Below are 18,583 nucleotides of genomic sequence, written 5' to 3'. Positions count from 1 at the left end.
CAGAAAAACTAGCCAGGTGTGGTGGCACATGCCTGTAGCCCCAGCTGTTGGGCAGGCTGAGGCAAGAAGATCACCTGAGCCCAGAAGAAAGAGGTTGCTGTAAACTGCAATGACACCATGGTACTCTACCCAGGGCAGCAAAGTGGAGACTCTGTCTCAAAAAAAAAGAAAGACAGATCAAATAAAATAGAAAGCCTAGGCCGGCGCCTGTGGCTCAGTGAGTAGGGCGCCGGCCCCATATGCCGAGGGTGGCGGGTTCAAACCCAGCCCTGGCCAAACTGCAACAACAACAACAACAAAAAATAGCCGGGCGTTGTGGTGGGCGCCTGTAGTCCCAGCTGCTCGGGAGGGTGAGGCAAGAGAATCGCGTAAGCCCAAGAGTTGGAGGTTGCTGTGAGCCACAGCACTCTACCCAAGGGCGGTACAGTGAGACTCTGTCTCTACAAAAAAAAAAAATAGAAAGCCTAAAGCAGCCCCTCCCACACACAGAGAAGTTGAGAGAAAAAGAAGGACCAAATAATGAATGAATTTACAAAGGAAAACAACTTTAATTTCCTCCTAAAGCTATACTATACTCAAAAATCAACGCAAGATGAGTTACAGATTTGGCACCAGGGACCAGTTTCGTGGAAGACAATTTTTCCACGCTCAGCGGAGCTCAGGCAGCACTGCGACCGACAGTGAGCAACTGTAAATATACTATAGATGAAGTTTCCCTTACTTGGCTTGCTCACCTCCTGCTGTGTGACCTGCTTCCAGGGACCAATTTCCTGGAAGATAATTTTTTCACAGACAATGGGGGCTGGAGGGATGGGAAAGGAGGCAGAGCTCAGGTGGTGACACCGTACACCCAGTTCTCAAAAGGCCACGGACTGGTAGATACCAATACATGGCCCAGGGTTTAGGAACCATAGCCTTAAAACATTAAAAAAAAAGAAAAAAGAAAGGTATCATTTTGAGCACAAAGGAGAAAGCACTTCAAAGGCCAAAAAAATTTTAACTCTAAAAAAGACTATTAAATTTTAAACTCCAAAAAAGGCTGTTCAGTTGGCTATTTAACATCAGGATCCTTGTGCATCAAAAAAAAATCCTTTCTGGGCGGTGCCTGTGGCTCAAAGGAGTAGGGCGCTGGCCCCATATACCGGAAGTGGCAGGTTCAAACCCAGCCTCAGCTAAAAACCGCAAAAAAGATTTTTTTTTTTTTAGTGTATCATTTTAATTCCCTCTTCATTTTCTTTGCTGTATTTTTTTTTTTTCTTTTTGGAGACAGAGTCTCACTCTGTTGCCCTAGAGTTGAATGCTATGGCAACATTATAGCTCACAGCAACCTCAAACTCTTGGACTCAAACAATCCTCTTGCCTCAGCTTCCCAAGTAGCTGGGATGGCAGGTGCCCACCACAATACCCAGCTAGTTTTTCTATTTTGCATAGAGACAGGGTCTTGCTCTTGCTTAGGTTGGTCTCAAACTCCTGAGCTCAAGTAATCCACCCGCCTACACCTCCAGGAGCACTAGAATTACAGGTGTGAGCTACCACATCCAGGCCTCTTCTGTACATTTTTAGTTGTTACCACGGGATTACAATTAATGTCCTAAACTTATAACCATCTACTTTGACCTGATACCAATTTAGCTTTAAAGACCATAGCATATACCACTTGACACCCAACCGGCAGGAATATAAGCCAGCACAACTCCTGTGGAGGGTAAGCTGGCAAAAACCATCAAAATTATAAACACATATACTCTTTGATGTACTTTAAAAAATTTATTCTACAAATGTATAAGCACAACAAAAATGTACAAAACCACACACATACAAGCTTTATGTGTACTAGCATAAGATTAGAAATAACCCAAATATCTAGCAGTAGGAGACTGCTTAAATACATTGTGCTAAGTCCATATAATTCAGAGTATGACCTTATAAACAAGAATAAATAAGTCTCTTTATTGATACAGAAAGATCTCTATTAATAAGAAAAAACTAATATATTCACCATGACACCTTTGAGTAAAAAAGAGGAGGATCTATGCATGTGTGGACTAGGGGCATGTGGCTATTTCTGTACTATCCTCTCAATTTTGCTGTGAACTTAAAACTGCTCTACAATAATAAATCTCTTAAAAATAAAAAAAAATTAAAATCATAAAAAGTGGAAATATTTGTATCAACAAACTTTAGAAAGACGTATAAGAAACCAAGAAAAGCACTTGTTACCAAGGGAAGGTAGAAGTAGAAAATGAGATCAGATTCAGATCAGAGGAAGATTTTTCATATACTTTTCAAATACCTTATATTTTGGTTTTTGAATCAGGTGAATATGCTATGTATTAAAAAAAGTACATTTTAAAAAGAGAAAAAAGAAAAAAACTGTTAGAACAACTTCTATGCTCCTGAATATCTGTCATATTTTCACATAACATATCATGAGTATCTTTCATAGTCAAATACAGTTCACATTAACCTTCTCCTAGAAACACAAAATACTCTACTGTTAATGAATTTACTATAATTTAACAAATCACATATTGACAGACATAATCCAATTCTATTTTACACTGCTAAACAATGCTGCAGTAAGTAAATTCCTTTTACATATATGTTCGTGAAAAGTACTAAAAGGGGAATTACTAGATCAAGAGTAAACACATTTCACATGTTGACACATACTATCAGAATGTCCCTCCCGAAGGAATGTCTTCATCAGTTAATAGCTATACAGGACAGGACAATAGCACAGCATCCCCCTATAACATGTGCTCACCAATCACTACCTAGTGCTGTTTCTCTTCATCTTTATTTATCTGTTATCAGCATATTTTGTTTGCATTAACTTTTTTTTAATGAGGTCTAGCTACATTGACCAGGCTGGTCTCAAACTCCTGGCCTCAAGCAATCCTCTCCTCTAGATCTCCCAAAGTGCTCAGATAAAAGGCATGAGCCACTGTGCCTGGCCTGCTTTTCTTTAATGAATAATGAGGCTCTTATTTGAATTTCTGTCCATGAGCTTCTTCTTTCATGTCTTCACCTTATTTTTTCTAGTGGCCTATTATTCTTTTTTTACACATTTGTTTGTATTATTAATATGTAACTGTTTTAAATCCTGTTTATAGCTTACAACTTTTTTCTTTGCTATTATGTAAAATTTGTGTATAGTGTCTTTTTCTATATCAAATGTTTCATTTTATAAATCACATGTGGCAGTATTTTCTTTTATGGCTTCTAATTTGGTGCCATGCTTGGAAAGGCCTCTTATGTCCCATGATGATTTTTTTAAAAAGTATTCCATAAGTATTCTATACAAAGAAATTTAAAATGATTTCTTCCTATTAAGAGAGATTTTAGAATAAAGGGCTTCAGCAAAACAGAAGTGGAGGTGCATATAAACAAAATTAGGATGGCTGCCCATATTACTAGAACTTCTCTCCTGCCAATGTCTGTCCGTGTTCCCATCCATCCCCAGTAGGTCCTAAAGAGAAGCTATCAGTCTCTCAGCTGCCCCTACACCTTGCTGCCTACAGTGATAGCTCTATACCGCATCACTAAGGTGAGGCCAGCTAGAATGCCTCTAAGTTTTTATTTCTGGTCCAAGTTGAGAAAGAAGCCCCTTTCCTCTCTGTAAAACTACAAGGATATAGACCTGGTGCCAGCAGCCATGCTCCCTACTGAGGAGATAAGCTGCCTAATTAAACAAAATACACCTTAATTTATAAATATTTAAATGAAATGCACCAGCTGTGTCATTTTTCTTACAGTCATGCATGCCTACAGTGGTATAATCAATGCTTGGATTTATTCTGCCCTAAACATAGCCCTCACTGCATGCAGTATCACAAAAGGCAGTCCTAGCACTTACAGACTTCAATATCCTTCTTGTAGCAGTCTTAGAAAACCCTACTTTTTAAACCACTAGTAATATTCTATTTTGAACAAGAAATTAATATCTAATTAAACCTATTTTAAGGATATGAAAAATAAATCAGATTAATATATCCAAATATATCCCTCCCTCCCCAAATGCAGGATATCCCAGCAGAAGACAGCACTATCCTACCCAGCAAGGCAAGAAACCAGCCATCAAAATAGAGCCCAAGACTCATGTCTGAGTTGTTCAATTTCAATGAACTGAGGAGACCAGTTTTATTCTTTTTCCAGACCCATGGTCCAGAAAGGAAAAGACTCAGCTTTTGCAGAAATACAATGGGTATGACCACTGGAATTCAACTTCACCAGGAGCAAAAGGAAGAGAAACAAACAAAGGAGGAGAAGGGCAGGACAGTATTCTACCACAGCAAGGCTTTTATTCTCTCTTCTCAAAAACTATTCTTGAAAATATGACATTAGAATGGAAGCTCTTACCTACAGAAGGCTGGAATTGTGATGGAGCTGGCAGTGAAATATTTGGTACTGAAAGTGTAAAGACCTCTGCTGGGGACTGGACAGAGGGAGTATCTTCTGCTGGTGGTGTGAAGTCTATTTCATCATCAAAATTATCTTCAAATTCCTAAATTAAAAGAGAGAAAGTATTAAAAACCACTGGCTAACATTTAAGATAGGAACAGATTTATTGACTTATTTGGAACTTGCCTTTTTTTTCTAATTCATACCTACTTTAAGAAAAAAAGCACATACTATTATGTTCTCCAACTCTAAACAGCAGAATAAAAAGGATCTGAAAATAAATTACTCACATTTTATGTAATGTTTAAAACTGATAGTTTAGGCTGGGTGCAATGGCTCACTCCTGTAATCCTAGTGCTCTGGAAGCTGAGGTGGTGGACTGCTTAAGCTCAGGAGTTTGAGACTAGCCTGAGCAAGAGTAAGACCCTATGTCTACTAAAAATAGGAAGAATAAAAAAAAAAAAAAAAACTACCCTGGCAGATGCCTACAGTCTCGACTACTTGGGAGGCTGAGGCAAGAGGATCACTTGAGTCCAAGAGTTTGAGGTTGCTATGAGCTATGATGACGTCACGGTACTCTACCCAGGGCAAAAAAATGAGCCTCTGTCTCAAAAAGATAAAAATAACAAATAGGCTGGTCAAGGTGGCTCATGCCTGTAATCCTAGCACTCTGGGAGGCTGAGGCACGTAGATTGCTTGAGCTCATGAGTTTGAGACCAGCCTGAGCAAAAGCGAGACCCCTGTCTCCACTAAAAAATAGAAAAACTAAGGCAAGAGGATCACTTGAGTCCAAGAGTTGGAGGTTGCTATGAGCTATGATGCCAGAGCACTCTAACCCAGGGTGACAGCTTAAGACTTTGTCTCAAAATAATAATAATAATAATAATTAAAATAAATAAAACCAATAGCTTGAAGTACAAAATTTTCTAAAATGACCACAGAACTTAACTTAGCAATACTCTTCTAATACCGAAAAGTTTAAATTACCAGTTTAAGCAATTCTTTAAAAATTATTTAGTTTCACAGATCTCTTTACATATTCAATCAAAACAAATTCATTTTATTTTTAAATTGCACATATTTCCAATTGCTATATTATTTCTGTCAAAATAAAGGCAGTTAAAAGACTCAGAAAAGATATTTTTTAAAAAGTCCTATTTCTCTAGAAGAGTTACAATGAAAACATTACCAAACTGGGTAGAAAAATCATCAGGGTCTGTCTGAACCACAGAAGTCAGTGGTAAAACAGTGTACCATGTAAGTGGAATTAACATACAAGGACATTTGGTTTTCTAAAGATGGTAACTAAAGGATGCAGCAATACAGCTGTGTTCAGCAGAAAGCTATTCCAACTTTTCCTTTCATCATTCTAATGAGTTGGGTGTACCTCGATGTCCATGTTAATTTACTGTAGATACAGCCAATGATCAAATCATTCATTCAGATAATTAACAAGTATTACCCTTCCAGGCATCATAACAGAAACTGAACAGGTCAGTGAACAAGACTGGTTTCGGGCCAGAGGAAGTGGCTCACTTCTATAATCCCAGCACTCTGGGAGGCAGAGGTGAGCAGATCACCCAGGTCACCAGTTCAAGACCAGCCTGAGCTAGAGGGAGATCCTGTCTCTAAAAACAGCCGGACATTATAAAGCTATTGATTGTAACTTTGTAGAAGAGGTTACAGTACCTTGTTTTTCCTGCTCCCTTCCCCCTTGATACAAATACCCATTATGTCCCCTTCTCCTGTGGCAGTACTCAACTCCTGGCGGGCGCCTATAGTCCCAGCTACTCGGGAGGCTGAGGCAAGAGAATCACTGGAGTCCAAGAGTCTAAGCTATGACTCTATAGCACTCTACTGGGGCGACAAAGTGGACTCTGTCTCAAAAAAAACTGGTTTCTATTCCTCTATGAATATCCTTTTTATTTCTCTTAGTCTTTACCCAACACAAGAAAAAAATTGAAAGTTATAAAAGTATATTTCTTTTAAGTAGTTTAATAAAAGTAGATTAATATTGGGTGGCACCTGTGGCTCAGTGAGTAGGGCGCCAGCCCCATATACCAAGGCTGGCGGGTTCGAACCCAGCCCTGGCCAAACTGCAACAAAAAAATAGCTGGGCATTGTGGCGGGTACCTGTAGTTCCCAGCTACTCAGGAGGCTGAGACAAAAGAATCGCCTAAGCCCAGGAGTTGGAGGTTGCTGTGAGCTGTGACACCACAGAACTCTACTGAGGGCAACAAAGTGAGACTCTGTCTCTTAAAAAAAAAAAAAAAGTAGATTAATATTTACGTTTACACATGCATGTGAGAAGACATCACCCTTACATATGTTCTCAAAACATTAAAGCAGCGGTCCCCAACCTTTTTGGCACCAAGGACCAGTCTCATGGAAGACAACTTTTGGAGGGGTGGGGCTTGGGGATGATTCAAACGCATTATGCTTATAGGGTACTTTATTTCTATTATTACACTGTAACATATAATGAAACAATTATACAACTCACCAAATGCAGAATCAGTAGGAGCCCTGAGCTGTTCTCCTGAGACTGGACAGTCCCACCTGGTATTTGCAGCAGTTCCTCAGCACTAGCATCACAGTAAAGAGCCCGCAACCTAGATCCCTTATAAGCATAGTTTATAGTAGGGTTCATGCTCCTATGAGAATCTAATGCCACCCCTGATCTGACAGGTGGCACAGCTCAGGTGGCGATTCAAGTGGAATAGCTGTAAATGTAGGTGAAGCTTTGCTCAGTCATCACCACTCTCTTCCTGTGTGGCTCTGTTCCTTGTAGGCCACAGATCTGTGTCCCAGGAGTTGGGAACCCACACAGGGGCAGGGGACCTCAGCATTAAAGGATATTATGGGTATTTGTATTAAGGGGGAAGGGGACAGGAAAAACAAGGTACTGTAACTTCACTTCTAACCTGAAAAATACTCTGATTTTACTTTTTGGACATTCCCCTAACGGTTCTCTCATTAAAAAGGCTTTGTTAGCCAGGCATGGTGGCTCATTCCTATAATCCAAGCACTTTGGGAAGCTTTCAGGAGTTTGAAACCAGCCTGAGCAAGAGTGAGACCCCATCTCTACTAAAAATAGAGGGGAAAGGGCGGCGCCTGTGGCTCAGTGAGTAGGGCGCCAGCCCCATATACCGAGGGTGGCGGGTTCAAACCCGGCCCCGGCTGAACTGCAACCAAAAATAGCCGGGCGTTGTGGCGGGCGCCTGTAGTCCCAGCTACTTGGGAGGCTGAAACAAGAGAATCGCTTAAGCCCAGGAGTTGGAGGTTGCTGTGAGCTGTGTGAGGCCACGGCACTCTACCGAGGGCCATAAAGTGAGACTCTGTCTCTACAAAAAAAAAAAAAAATAGAGGGGAAAACAACCCCAAAACCAGTGGGGTATTGTGGCAAATGCCTATAGTCCCAACTACTCAGGAGACTGAGGCAAGAGGATCACTTGAACCCAGGAGTTTGAGGTTGCTGTGAGCTATGATGTTGTCACAGTACTCTACCCAGGGCGAAAAGAAAAAAAAAGACTTTGTCTATCACTCCTACTTAAAAGTAATACACTGAAAACTTGGCAGCAACATGATATACCATTAAGTATTCTAGCAGATGATTTTAAAGATTGAGAAAGGTAATAGAGTAATAATAAGAAAAAATAAGATAAATCAGGGTCACTTGTTTTATCTTATACCAGTGGCTATCTGGATGAACTTGGCAAGTCACTTACATTGCCACACTGTAGCTTCTGGGTCCATAAAATGACAGCCACAGGATCATCAGCTCTAAAATTGCATAGCTCTAAGTCTAAAGGAAACCAACAAATCACAGCGGGTGATACTCTTACTTAGTCACATACATTCTAGAACTGGAGAGGGTCCTATAACACGCTGCATCAGAATCACCTGTTGAAGCTTTATAACAATATAGATTTCTGGGTCTTGCCTTGAATCTGCATTATAATAAACTTCTTCATTTGATACTGAGATTCAAAAAGCTTAGAACAATCTAAGGCAAGGATGAGGTATCATGAAATATGAGATACAGACTGGATTTCATTATCAGCAACACTGATCAGACTTTATCTTTGTCCTGAAATGGCCAGGTTTCTGTGCAAAGTCCCTCAGTAAGACTGATAAGGGACACAGCCTACAACTGTCCCCCATAGTGTAGTTATTAAGTTCCCAAAGAAGATTCTGTACAGATTCTAAGGCCTAGGGACTGATGCTGTGAATAAAGCCCTATAGGTTTGAAGCAAAATCTTCAAAAGAAAAAGAGGTATGTTATTGAGTCTTTTCCTGCCACTTTCCTTGGTCCTCAGCCTTCTGCAAGCATAATGACACTACTGAGCCTGGAGAACAGCCCATCTCCAGTCTCCTCAGAGCTGCCACTAGACCAGCGGTTCTCAACCTATGGGTCGCGACCCCTTTGTAACAATGAAAATACATCCTGCAAAAAAAAAATACATCCTGCATATCAGATATTTACATTAGGATTCATAACAGTAGCAAAATTACAGTTATGAAGTAGCAACGAGAACAATTTTATGGTTGGAGGGTCACCACAACATGAGGAACTATATTAAAAGGTCGCGACATTAGGAGGCATTAGGAAGGTTGAGAACCACTGCACTAGACTCAAGCAATAGAGAACCTACACTATCAAAACAGGTATGAGGCTCTGGAAATCAGGCCCCCATGTCCAGTAAAAATAAGGTTTTAGGCAGAAGACAACTTTCTCTTCTTCCTAATTTGAGCCAGTGGTCCTCAGGACTCCTAGACCAGCTCTAATTCAGTTACACCGCCATTTTCTAGGCATGCATGCATTCTTTTGGGGTTATTTTCCCATATATTCCTTCTTAACAGGTAATTACTAAGCCCTAATACATGCTAGCAGGCTCAAAGCAGATTTTCCTGGCTAGTTTACTGGTACATACCACTTATTGGCTGCTACACCACCAGCCCTTCTTGCCTATCCCCCACCCCAGGCCAGGATTTTAGAACGAGCAGCATTTCTTCTCCCCCTTTAGGAAAGTGGAGGTTTCCACGTTCCTTCCTAATACACAAGGTACATTCAGGGATCCTTTTGTCTCAGTAATTTTAACAACCACAAATACACTAGCCTACAAAAGTTTGAAAAAACCCACAAAACAAGCCCATTCTTCTTTACATGTCTATGGCAAGCAAATTCAATCATCATGCTTTATTCCTTAAAGCTTAGCAAAAACAAACTCACCACAAATAAGTGGTTAACTGTCAATGACAACCTAAAACAGGATCAGCAAACCACAGTGTAAGTCAAAGCCAAACTACCTATTTTGTAAATAAAAGTTTTATTGGCACAAAACCATGACCATTTGTTAACTCAGTACCTATGATCACTGATTTAGTACTACAAAGACAGAGCTGAGAGTTGAGCTGCTGTGACAGAGACTGCATGGCCCACAGAATTTACTATTCACTATGGCAGAAAATATTTACTATCTGGCCATTATTGATAAAGTTTGCTGACCCTGCTCCCAAGGGACTGTGATATGCAGCCATTCTATTGATAAACATATTAGAAGATGATTTTCAGTGTTCCTACCCTCTGTGCTCACCTTAAAGTCTATTTCTGGGTCCTTACAGCAGGATACACAGTTTGCAATTAACACTATTAATATCATGAAACTGCACACAGATAAGATCACAAAAGATGAGGAAACTTCTGCAGCAGGCACCTCCCCTAGAAAGAGAGATAAATAACATTAAAAATTTGTATACTCCAAAATCAAGTTTAATTAGTGAATTAATGTATTTTCATCTGTATACAAATGGGACCAAGGGTTAATAAAATAATAACTCCAGATACAGATAAAGCTGATGACCAATCTGGGATAAGCAACTGTTACACTTCTGTTAGATGTCAAAAGGTGAAAGTGTGTCACAAAGAACAAGGCCAAGTAGAATTAACAGCACAGACTTATTAAGAGCATCATTAAGAGGGGGGCTGCCACCAAAAATGGAAAATGGCGACAGGGCCAAGTTAGGGTAAGCGGCTTCTTTTAAAGCAATTCAGGTTGTGGTGCACATGTAGTTCAAGAGGACTGCTATGACAGAGATCAAAGGTCATCTGCTGGAGACCTGGTAAAAGGCCAGTGGGTTAAGTGCTAGACGTCTTCTGTAAACTGGAAGGAATGTTCTAACAGAACCAGAAAAGCAAGGAGTTCTGTTCTTAATGAACGTTGAGACCCATCAGAGCCAAAAACAGTTTCCTTAACTTTTTAACACATCAATAAATAATCTCAAATTTACAGAAGAGTTGCAGAAGTTAATACAGAGAGTTCCCACGTACCCTTCCCCCAGCTTCCACTAATATTAACAGCTTACAACACCACGGTACATTTATCAAAACTAGGACAATAATATGGGTACAATACCATTAACTGAACTTCAGACTTTATTTGTAATTTACTGTCTTTTCCACTACAGTCCTTTTCTTTTTCCAGGTTTCAATCCAGATTACCAACATTGCATTTAACCGCCGTATCTCCCAGTCTCCTGTTAGTTTCTCAGTCTTTCCTTTCATAACTTTGATGATTATTCTGAATGTTCCTCAATCTGGGTCATAAACCTTATGTCGTCTCAGGATTATACCTGGGAAGAATCTAGTATACTTTCAGGGTAGACTGCCCTCCTCCTTGCATTACATCAGGGGACATGACTTACTCTTGGTGAGGTGACCTTTAATCACACAGGTTAAGTGGCTCTGGCCACTGCAAAGTTGCCCCCTTCCCTTCACTTGTTCTACTCCTCAAGAGTAAGGCACGAAGTCCAACGCACAAGGAAGGGAAGTAAGGGCTACCTCCTGGAGGAAGGAGTGCTAAAAAGTTCGTAGAGACATGTTAAAAACACTACAACAATTAATAAATATTTGGGGGAGATACTCTAAGGCTATACAAATGTCTTGTTTCTCTTTAAAGTTTTGTATACCCATTTTTGTATTTGTCAGTGCATCTTGCCTACAGCAACTAATACTGTGATGTTTTAATGGTGATTTCCTATTTTTCTTTTTCCTTCTACATTTATTACTTAGAATTCTCCTGTAAGGAAGATTTGTCCCTTCTCTTCTACTTACTTATTTTATTCAGTCATTTATAAAGTTATGTACTCATGGATATTTATTATCTGGGTTATAATCCAATACCATCATAATTTATTTTGTGACTCAAATGATTCCAGCTTTGTCCACTGGGAGCTCTTTCACATTGCCTGCTGGATCCTTAAACACTTCCTTACTTTCTGGCACTACAGGAAGCTCTAAGTTCTTTCTTATATTTTCCCTGTCCTGGCTCTGGAATCAGCATTTCTCCAAGGAGGTACCTCCAGGAGGTGTCTGCAAACCACAGCCTATGGCCTATTGTTGCAGAGAGTGAACTCCCAGCTAAGAATGCTCTGCTTTCCCGTCCCTAACGGGATATAAAGATTTTTACACCTAGTTTTTAGCATGGCCTTATTTATCCAGGAAACATCTTATTTTGAATATTTTCTTTGTTAGAACATACTATTAGTCTCAACTACTAGTGTTTTACTAAGAAATAAGCTTTTCCTTAAAATCTTCATCTATGGCTAAGTGTTCAAATGAACCAAAGGGAAGGGAGAGACAAGTTAACCATGCCACCATTTTTTTTAAAGTGAAGCTATAGTACTTAAAGAAAACTTACCCACACTCCTGTGAGAGCAAAACATATTCTTGAGTCTAAAATAAACTTTAGTGAGATTAGAGAAGTCTAAAATGAACTGCAAACAGGACTTCAATAACAAAAGATCCCTTTGTTAAAATACCATTGTTACAAGTGGGGCTCAGCCTCTGGCCAAAGCCTTCCTTGAGTCTATGCTAAACAACAAAATAAAGTAGAGGGAGGGATGTCAAGAACCTGCAAGGCTGAAATCAATAAAGTCTAAATCAGAGTAAACTCCAGTCATTTAACACAGGAGTTAACTTGGTGAGTCTTCTCAAAACCAACCTATAGGAAGTCAACTTTCTTTGGGAACAAGAATTCCTTAACTATAGACACAGTGGCATCCATCTGGAAAACTAAACTAGGTGAGAAGCCTGAGGCAACGAGAGGCTCAGAATTAGACCAAGAGAGATCACCCTCTTCTGAGAATTAAGATCAAGAGAGATCACCCTCTTCTCTTCCTCCTTTCAGCTAACTGTTCTCTCATCCAGTTTGACCTGTGCTTCCCCACTGGTATTTATTTATTCTTAATAACTTTGCCTCACTCCCCTGACTCACACAATAAAAATTAAACATGACTCCTGAGGATTACATAGCAAAGCACTTTCACATACACTGTATTTTATTAATTTTTTTTTTTTTTGTAGAGACAGAGTCTTCCTTTATGGTCCTCAGTAGAGTGCCGTGGCCTCACACAGCTCACAGCAACCTCCAACTCCTGGGCTTAAGGCAATTCTCTTGCCTCAGCCTCCCGAGTAGCTGGGACTACAGGCACCCGCCACAGCGCCCGGCTATTTTTTTTTTTTTGGTTGCAGTTTGGCCAGGGCCGGGTTTGAACCCGCCACCCTGGGTATATGGGGCCGGCGCCTTACCGACTGAGCCATAGGCGCCGCCCTATTTTATTAATTTTTAAGATGCAGTTTGTCCACTGCATCTCTGAATTTCAGATGAATCTCACACTTGAAACCAACTGGCAGCATTTCTTCTTTTTAATGGTATAAACATTAAGGTGTGACTTATTATTAACCTTATCTGAGATTTGATAAAATGACAGTGTTAATTCATTCACTTGACAGGTCTGCTCCACGTCATAACATGTCTGTTCCATTCCACAGTTGAAGAAGCTATGCCCAGGAATCCATAGTGGGAAAGTGGCACACCAGAGTAGGACTTCAGGGGTTGAGTGCAAGCCCCTCCCCCCCCCCAAACCACACTGTTTTGCCTCCACATGGTTAACTTTTAACACTTAAAAACAGCCTCGTGTACCTTGAGCCCAAGTCTATCATTGTTAACTAAGGAAGTACATACTTCTGGGACTGTCCTCCAAATACCACAAAGCTGATGTGAAATTACTTCTTCCTCTCCTTCATGCATAGTTTTTCATTATTACCAACTACCCATTTATTGCAAAAATAGGATCAGGACTGCATGAAGGCCAGCCCCATTATATGATGCAGGAAACTGTCTCTGGAGTAGGTAGTCATGAAAAGCAACAACATGTTAGACATGTGCTAAGCTGTGCCTTACGTTTATACCATACTTATTTCAATTACAAGAGTGCAGCGTACAGCAGCTTTCTCTATGCAGATTTCCTCAATGTCTTAACAGACCCATTAAAAGGATGCCACAAATTGCTGCCTCAGGAATTTACTAGGTAGCCAAGAAAACATTTTTATAGTTACCACTTTTAAAAACCTTATTTACTGTAATTTTCTTTTGATCAGTCCAAAGCACTGTGCTTTAACTATACCAATGATGGAAAAACTTCCATAAAATGAGGAATCAAACCATGTGCTGGAAGGTGAGATGGGTTTGCACAAACCACAGAGAGGAAGTACATTCCTGACGTGAGGAACCACAACTGAAAGCCCCACGTCCCAGAGTCCAAATGAGAAACTGAGCCCCAAGAAGGTTCCTGCTTGTAATTGTTCAACTGTTATTATCTTACTAGAACACTATGGAGAATGGCAGTTTTCCTTTAACATTCTCAGTCTAGAGTAACTCAGAAACATATAAATCAATCAACTACTGAAGAAAAACATAAAAACAACACAAGTGTGGCCATCTTTAGGCAGCTTTCCCAATGACAAACCAAGAACAAGGGCAATTACGGGTTCAGGGTACTCAGTTGCCTCCCTAAAACACTGACTAAAATATACTTGGTATCTCTGCAGCATACTCTGTGAGCTTTTATTTTATAGTTTTCAAAGCATTTTAATAGCTATCTAGCACATTTAATAAGCAGAAAACTTAAGAAATGCTAAGAGGTCGGTACATATTATCTGTTTTAGAGACAGGTAATTTAGAGAATGTAATTTCTCAACAATGACCTAGAGTAAGTCAGGAGTGCTACCTATTAATTAACCATTATGACTCCAGCCTACTTACCTGATTCATGATACTAGAACCTCAAGTGGAACTTAAACCATATGTAACAAACTGAAGAGTTATCTGTGAATTTATTTTTGGATTAAATAGAAAATTATAAAGGCCCACAAAAAAGAAATGATGATCAATGTTGATCCATTAGGGATTACAAAATAATAATATTCTAATTGTGCCATTTCTTCTTCACTTACTAGCTGAGAGACTTACGGTTACCCAGGAGGGCTCAAATCACAAGACAAAGGTGGGCTAGAGACATAAATCTTTTTCTTTCAGTTTTCTAAAACATTGGTTGGTCTGTTCACTAGCATTCTCTGGGAGTTACCAGTTAGGACTGCTGCTGTTATTGTTCCGTAATGTCATTATGAACTAATGGATTTAAATTACCTGATTTGTTTCTAGCCACTGTGGTTATTCTTACTGACACACACACCGTCCTGTTGGGTCAGCAAGACCTCCAAAGAGGTTTTCTCCCCAGTCCTCAAACAGGATCCCAACTGTCTTGGATTTTGCTCTTGTTCCCCGATGTGTTCCAGGGTCACCCCCGGCCCCTTTAGAGCTCACATCAATGTTTTTCCCCAAGAGTCTTGATTTTTTTTTTTAAAATGAACTGCTCATTTAAAAATCCCAGTCTCAGGGAGTTAGAAACACTATTCACTGTTGGTGTTATAACTACTTTAGAAAATAATCTGGCACCATTTTATAACACTTAAATTTGGTACCTCTTTGGTCTAAGCAGTTTTCTCCTTAGGTAGATACCCTAGCACAGGAATCAGGAAACTATGGCTTGTGGCAAAATCCTGCCCATGGTTTGTTTTTGTATGGCCTGAAAGCTATGAATAGCTAAGAATTTACATTTCTAAATAGTTGTTTAAAAAAAAAAAAACCAAAAGAATAATATTTTATGACACGTGAAATATATAACTATGGCTAATAACACCAAAAGACAATGTGGCTCCTGATGGGAAAACACATCACCACCTATGAAATAATACTGTCTGAAACACACACACACAAAATAAAACATGTGTATCTAACCAAGCCTCTCAACCAAATAACAATGTACAAGAAACACAGTGAATAAACAGAAGAACATGCTAAATACCATCACAAGAATGTAATCAGGGGCGGCGCCTGTGGCTTAAAGGAGTAGGGCGCCGGCCCCATATGCCGGAGGTGGGGGGTTCAAACCCAGCCCCAGCCAAAAAAAAAAAAACTGCAAAAGAATGTAATCAGCAGGCTATGAAAAGCACTTGGGGGGAAAAAACCTAATAAATGTAAAAAGAAAGAGAAAGACAGAGATAGAGGAGGGAGCCACAAACACTAACAGAGACTTGAAAGACAAATCAATCAATTGCAATGTATGGACGTTATTTGATTCATGATTCAAACTATTAAAAAAACTATGTTAGAAGCAAATGGAAATCTGAACATCGAATAATTGACATATAAGGAAGTATGATTAATTTCTACTAGAAATAAAAATGGTACCGTGGTTGTTTTTTAAAGAAGTCTTTATCTCTTAGAGAGAGTGACCTACTTTTAAGTGATGTCTGGAATTTGCTTCAAAACAGCATGAGAGGTGGAAAGAGTAGACTGGGGTAGTATGAAAAAAGATGGGCCATAGCTGATTATTATTCAGGCTTGGTAAAAGATGTGTGGGACTTCACTGTAGTATCTATCTGGTCTTGTATTATGTTTGAAGGTTTCCATTTATTAAATAAACAATTTTTCCGGGCCAGAAATGGTGGCTCATGCCTGTAATCCTAGCACTCTGGGAAGCCAAGGCAAGTGGACTGCTTGAGCTCACAGGATCAAGACCAGCCTAAGCCAGCGTGAGACCCCCATCTCTAAAAATAGCCAGGTGTTGTGGTGGGTGCCTGTAGTTCCCGCTACTTGGGAGGCTTGAGTTAAGAAAATTGCTTGAGCCTAAGAGTTTGAAGCTACTGTGAGCTATAACCCCATGGCATTCTATCAAGGGCAACAAGGCGAGACTCTATCTCAAAAAAATAAACAAATAATTTTTCCCCATTCCTTAAAGAAAAAATTAAATAGAAACAAAAATGGATATAATTTACAACCTATATTCCTGCCTACTTTTTTTTTATTCTTTCAGGTTAATCTGAGGGTACAAAGAAGTAGGTTACATGTTTGCATTTGTTAGGTAGAGTCCCTCTAATATTTATGTCCCGTCCCCAACAGGCGTGCCATACACCCTAACATTGTGCACACTAAGTCAGAGCATACCCATCCCCCCCTCCTCCCTTGTTCCCCTGTCTCCCCCTAATTGATTTGAGTTTTACTCTTGTGTGGGCATGTATCAGATCATCTACTGGCTTCATATTATTATTGAGTACATTGGATTCTTGTTTCTCCATTCTTGTGATGCTTTACTAAGAATGTGTTTCAATTCTATCCAGGTTAATATAAAAGATGTAAAGTCTCCATCTTTTTAGTGGCTGAATAGTATTCCATGTTATACATATATCACAGCTTTTTAATCCATTCCCAGGTTGGTGGGCACACAGGTTGTTTCCACAATTTGGCTATTGTAAATTGAACCGTGATAAACAGTCCAGAGCAAATGTCCTTATGATAAAAGGATTTTTTTTCTTCCGCATAGATGCCTAGTAATGGGATTGCGGGATCAAATGGGAGGTCTGAGTTCTTTTGAGGATTCTCCATACTTCCTTCCAAAAAGGCTATATTAGTTTGCAGTTTCACCAGCAGTGTAAAAGTGTTTCCTTGTCTCCACATCAATGCCAGCATCTGCAGCTTTGAGATTTGTGATGTGGGCCAGTCTCACTGGGGTTAGGTGATATCTCAAGGTAGTTTTGATTTGCATTTCTCTGATGATTAGAGACAATGAGCATTTTTCATGTATTTATTAGCTATTGGTCTATCTTCTTTAGAGAAAAGGTTCTATTCATGTCTCTTGCCCAGTGATACATGGGATTGTTGGGTCTGTTTTGTTGATTAAGATCTCTATAGATCCTAGTTATCTAGCTTTTGCCCAATTCATAATATGCAAATATCTTTTCCCATTTTGAAGGTTGTCTGTTTGCTTTGGTTGCTGTTTTCTTAGCTGTACTGAAGTTTTTCAGTTTAATTAAGTCCCATTTGTTTATTTTTGTTGTTGTTGCAATTGCCATGGAAGCCTTATTCATAAAATCTTTCCCTAGGCCAATATCTTCAAGTGTTTTTCCCACACTTTCTTAGAGGATTTTTTTATTGTTTCATGCCTTAGATTTAAATCTTTTATCCATCTTGAATCAATTTTTGTAAGTGGTGAGAGGTATGGGTCCAGTTTCAGTCTTTCACATGTAGTTATCCAGTTCTCCCAGCACCATTTGTTGAATAGGTATTCTATTCCCCACTGTATGCTTTTATTTGGTTTATCAAAGATCAGATGTCAACTGGAGACTGGTTTCATCTCTTGGTTTTCTATTCTGTTCCATATGTTTATGTCTCTATTTTTGTGCCACTACCATGCTGTTTTGATTACTGTGGACTTGTAATATAACATGAAGTCTGATGGAGTGATGACTCCAGTTTTGGTTTCACTACTGAAAATAGCCTTGGTTATCTGGTTTTTTTCACAGACCTACTCTTTTTTGAGACAGTTTCATTCTGTTGCCCCAGGTAGAGTGCCATGGCAACATCATAGCTCACTGCAACCTCAAATTCCTGGGTGCAAATGATCCTCCTTCTTCAGCGTCCCTAGTAGCTGGGCATACAGGTACCTCACCACAAACACCCAGCTAATTTTTCTATTATTTTGACAGAGATGAGGTCTTGCTTTTGCCTGGGCTGGTTTTGAACTCCTGAGGTCAAACAATCCTCCTGCCTCAGTCTCCCAGAGTGCTAAAATTACAGGCAGGAGCCACAGCCCCTGGCCCCCTGTCTACTTTTGATATTTGCGTTGGTTTGCCAGGGCTGCTTTAACAAAGTACCACAAGTGAGGTGTCTTTAACATCCAAAATTCATTACTTCACAGTCTTGGCTATAAGTCCAAGATCAAGATCAGGATGTCAGCAGGGGTGGTTCCTCCTGAGATCTGTGACAGAAGGATTATT

At 39.7% G+C, this 18,583-nt stretch overlaps 1 protein-coding gene across 4 annotated transcripts in view; it reads right to left on the bottom strand.

Moving 5' to 3' along the window:
* LMTK2 (lemur tyrosine kinase 2) overlaps positions 1–18,583 on the bottom strand; it is a 109,811-nt gene that overhangs the window by 67,523 nt on the left and 23,705 nt on the right. For 2 of the 4 annotated variants that reach the window (XM_053556686.1, XM_053556684.1), the window contains exons 2-3: positions 10,002–10,126; positions 4,363–4,507 (exon numbers count right to left, since the gene is read on the bottom strand). In XM_053556686.1, the coding sequence (XP_053412661.1) occupies positions 4,363–4,507; positions 10,002–10,126 (270 nt within the window). The remainder of the gene's footprint in view (positions 1–4,362; positions 4,508–10,001; positions 10,127–18,583) is intronic. The other 2 variants (XM_053556688.1, XM_053556687.1) reach the window with 1 other exon arrangement.

Source organism: Nycticebus coucang, chromosome 12, assembly GCF_027406575.1.
Source record: "Nycticebus coucang isolate mNycCou1 chromosome 12, mNycCou1.pri, whole genome shotgun sequence".
NCBI classification, from domain to species: domain Eukaryota; kingdom Metazoa; phylum Chordata; class Mammalia; order Primates; family Lorisidae; genus Nycticebus; species Nycticebus coucang.
This window is presented reverse-complemented; position numbering and strand designations above follow the sequence as displayed.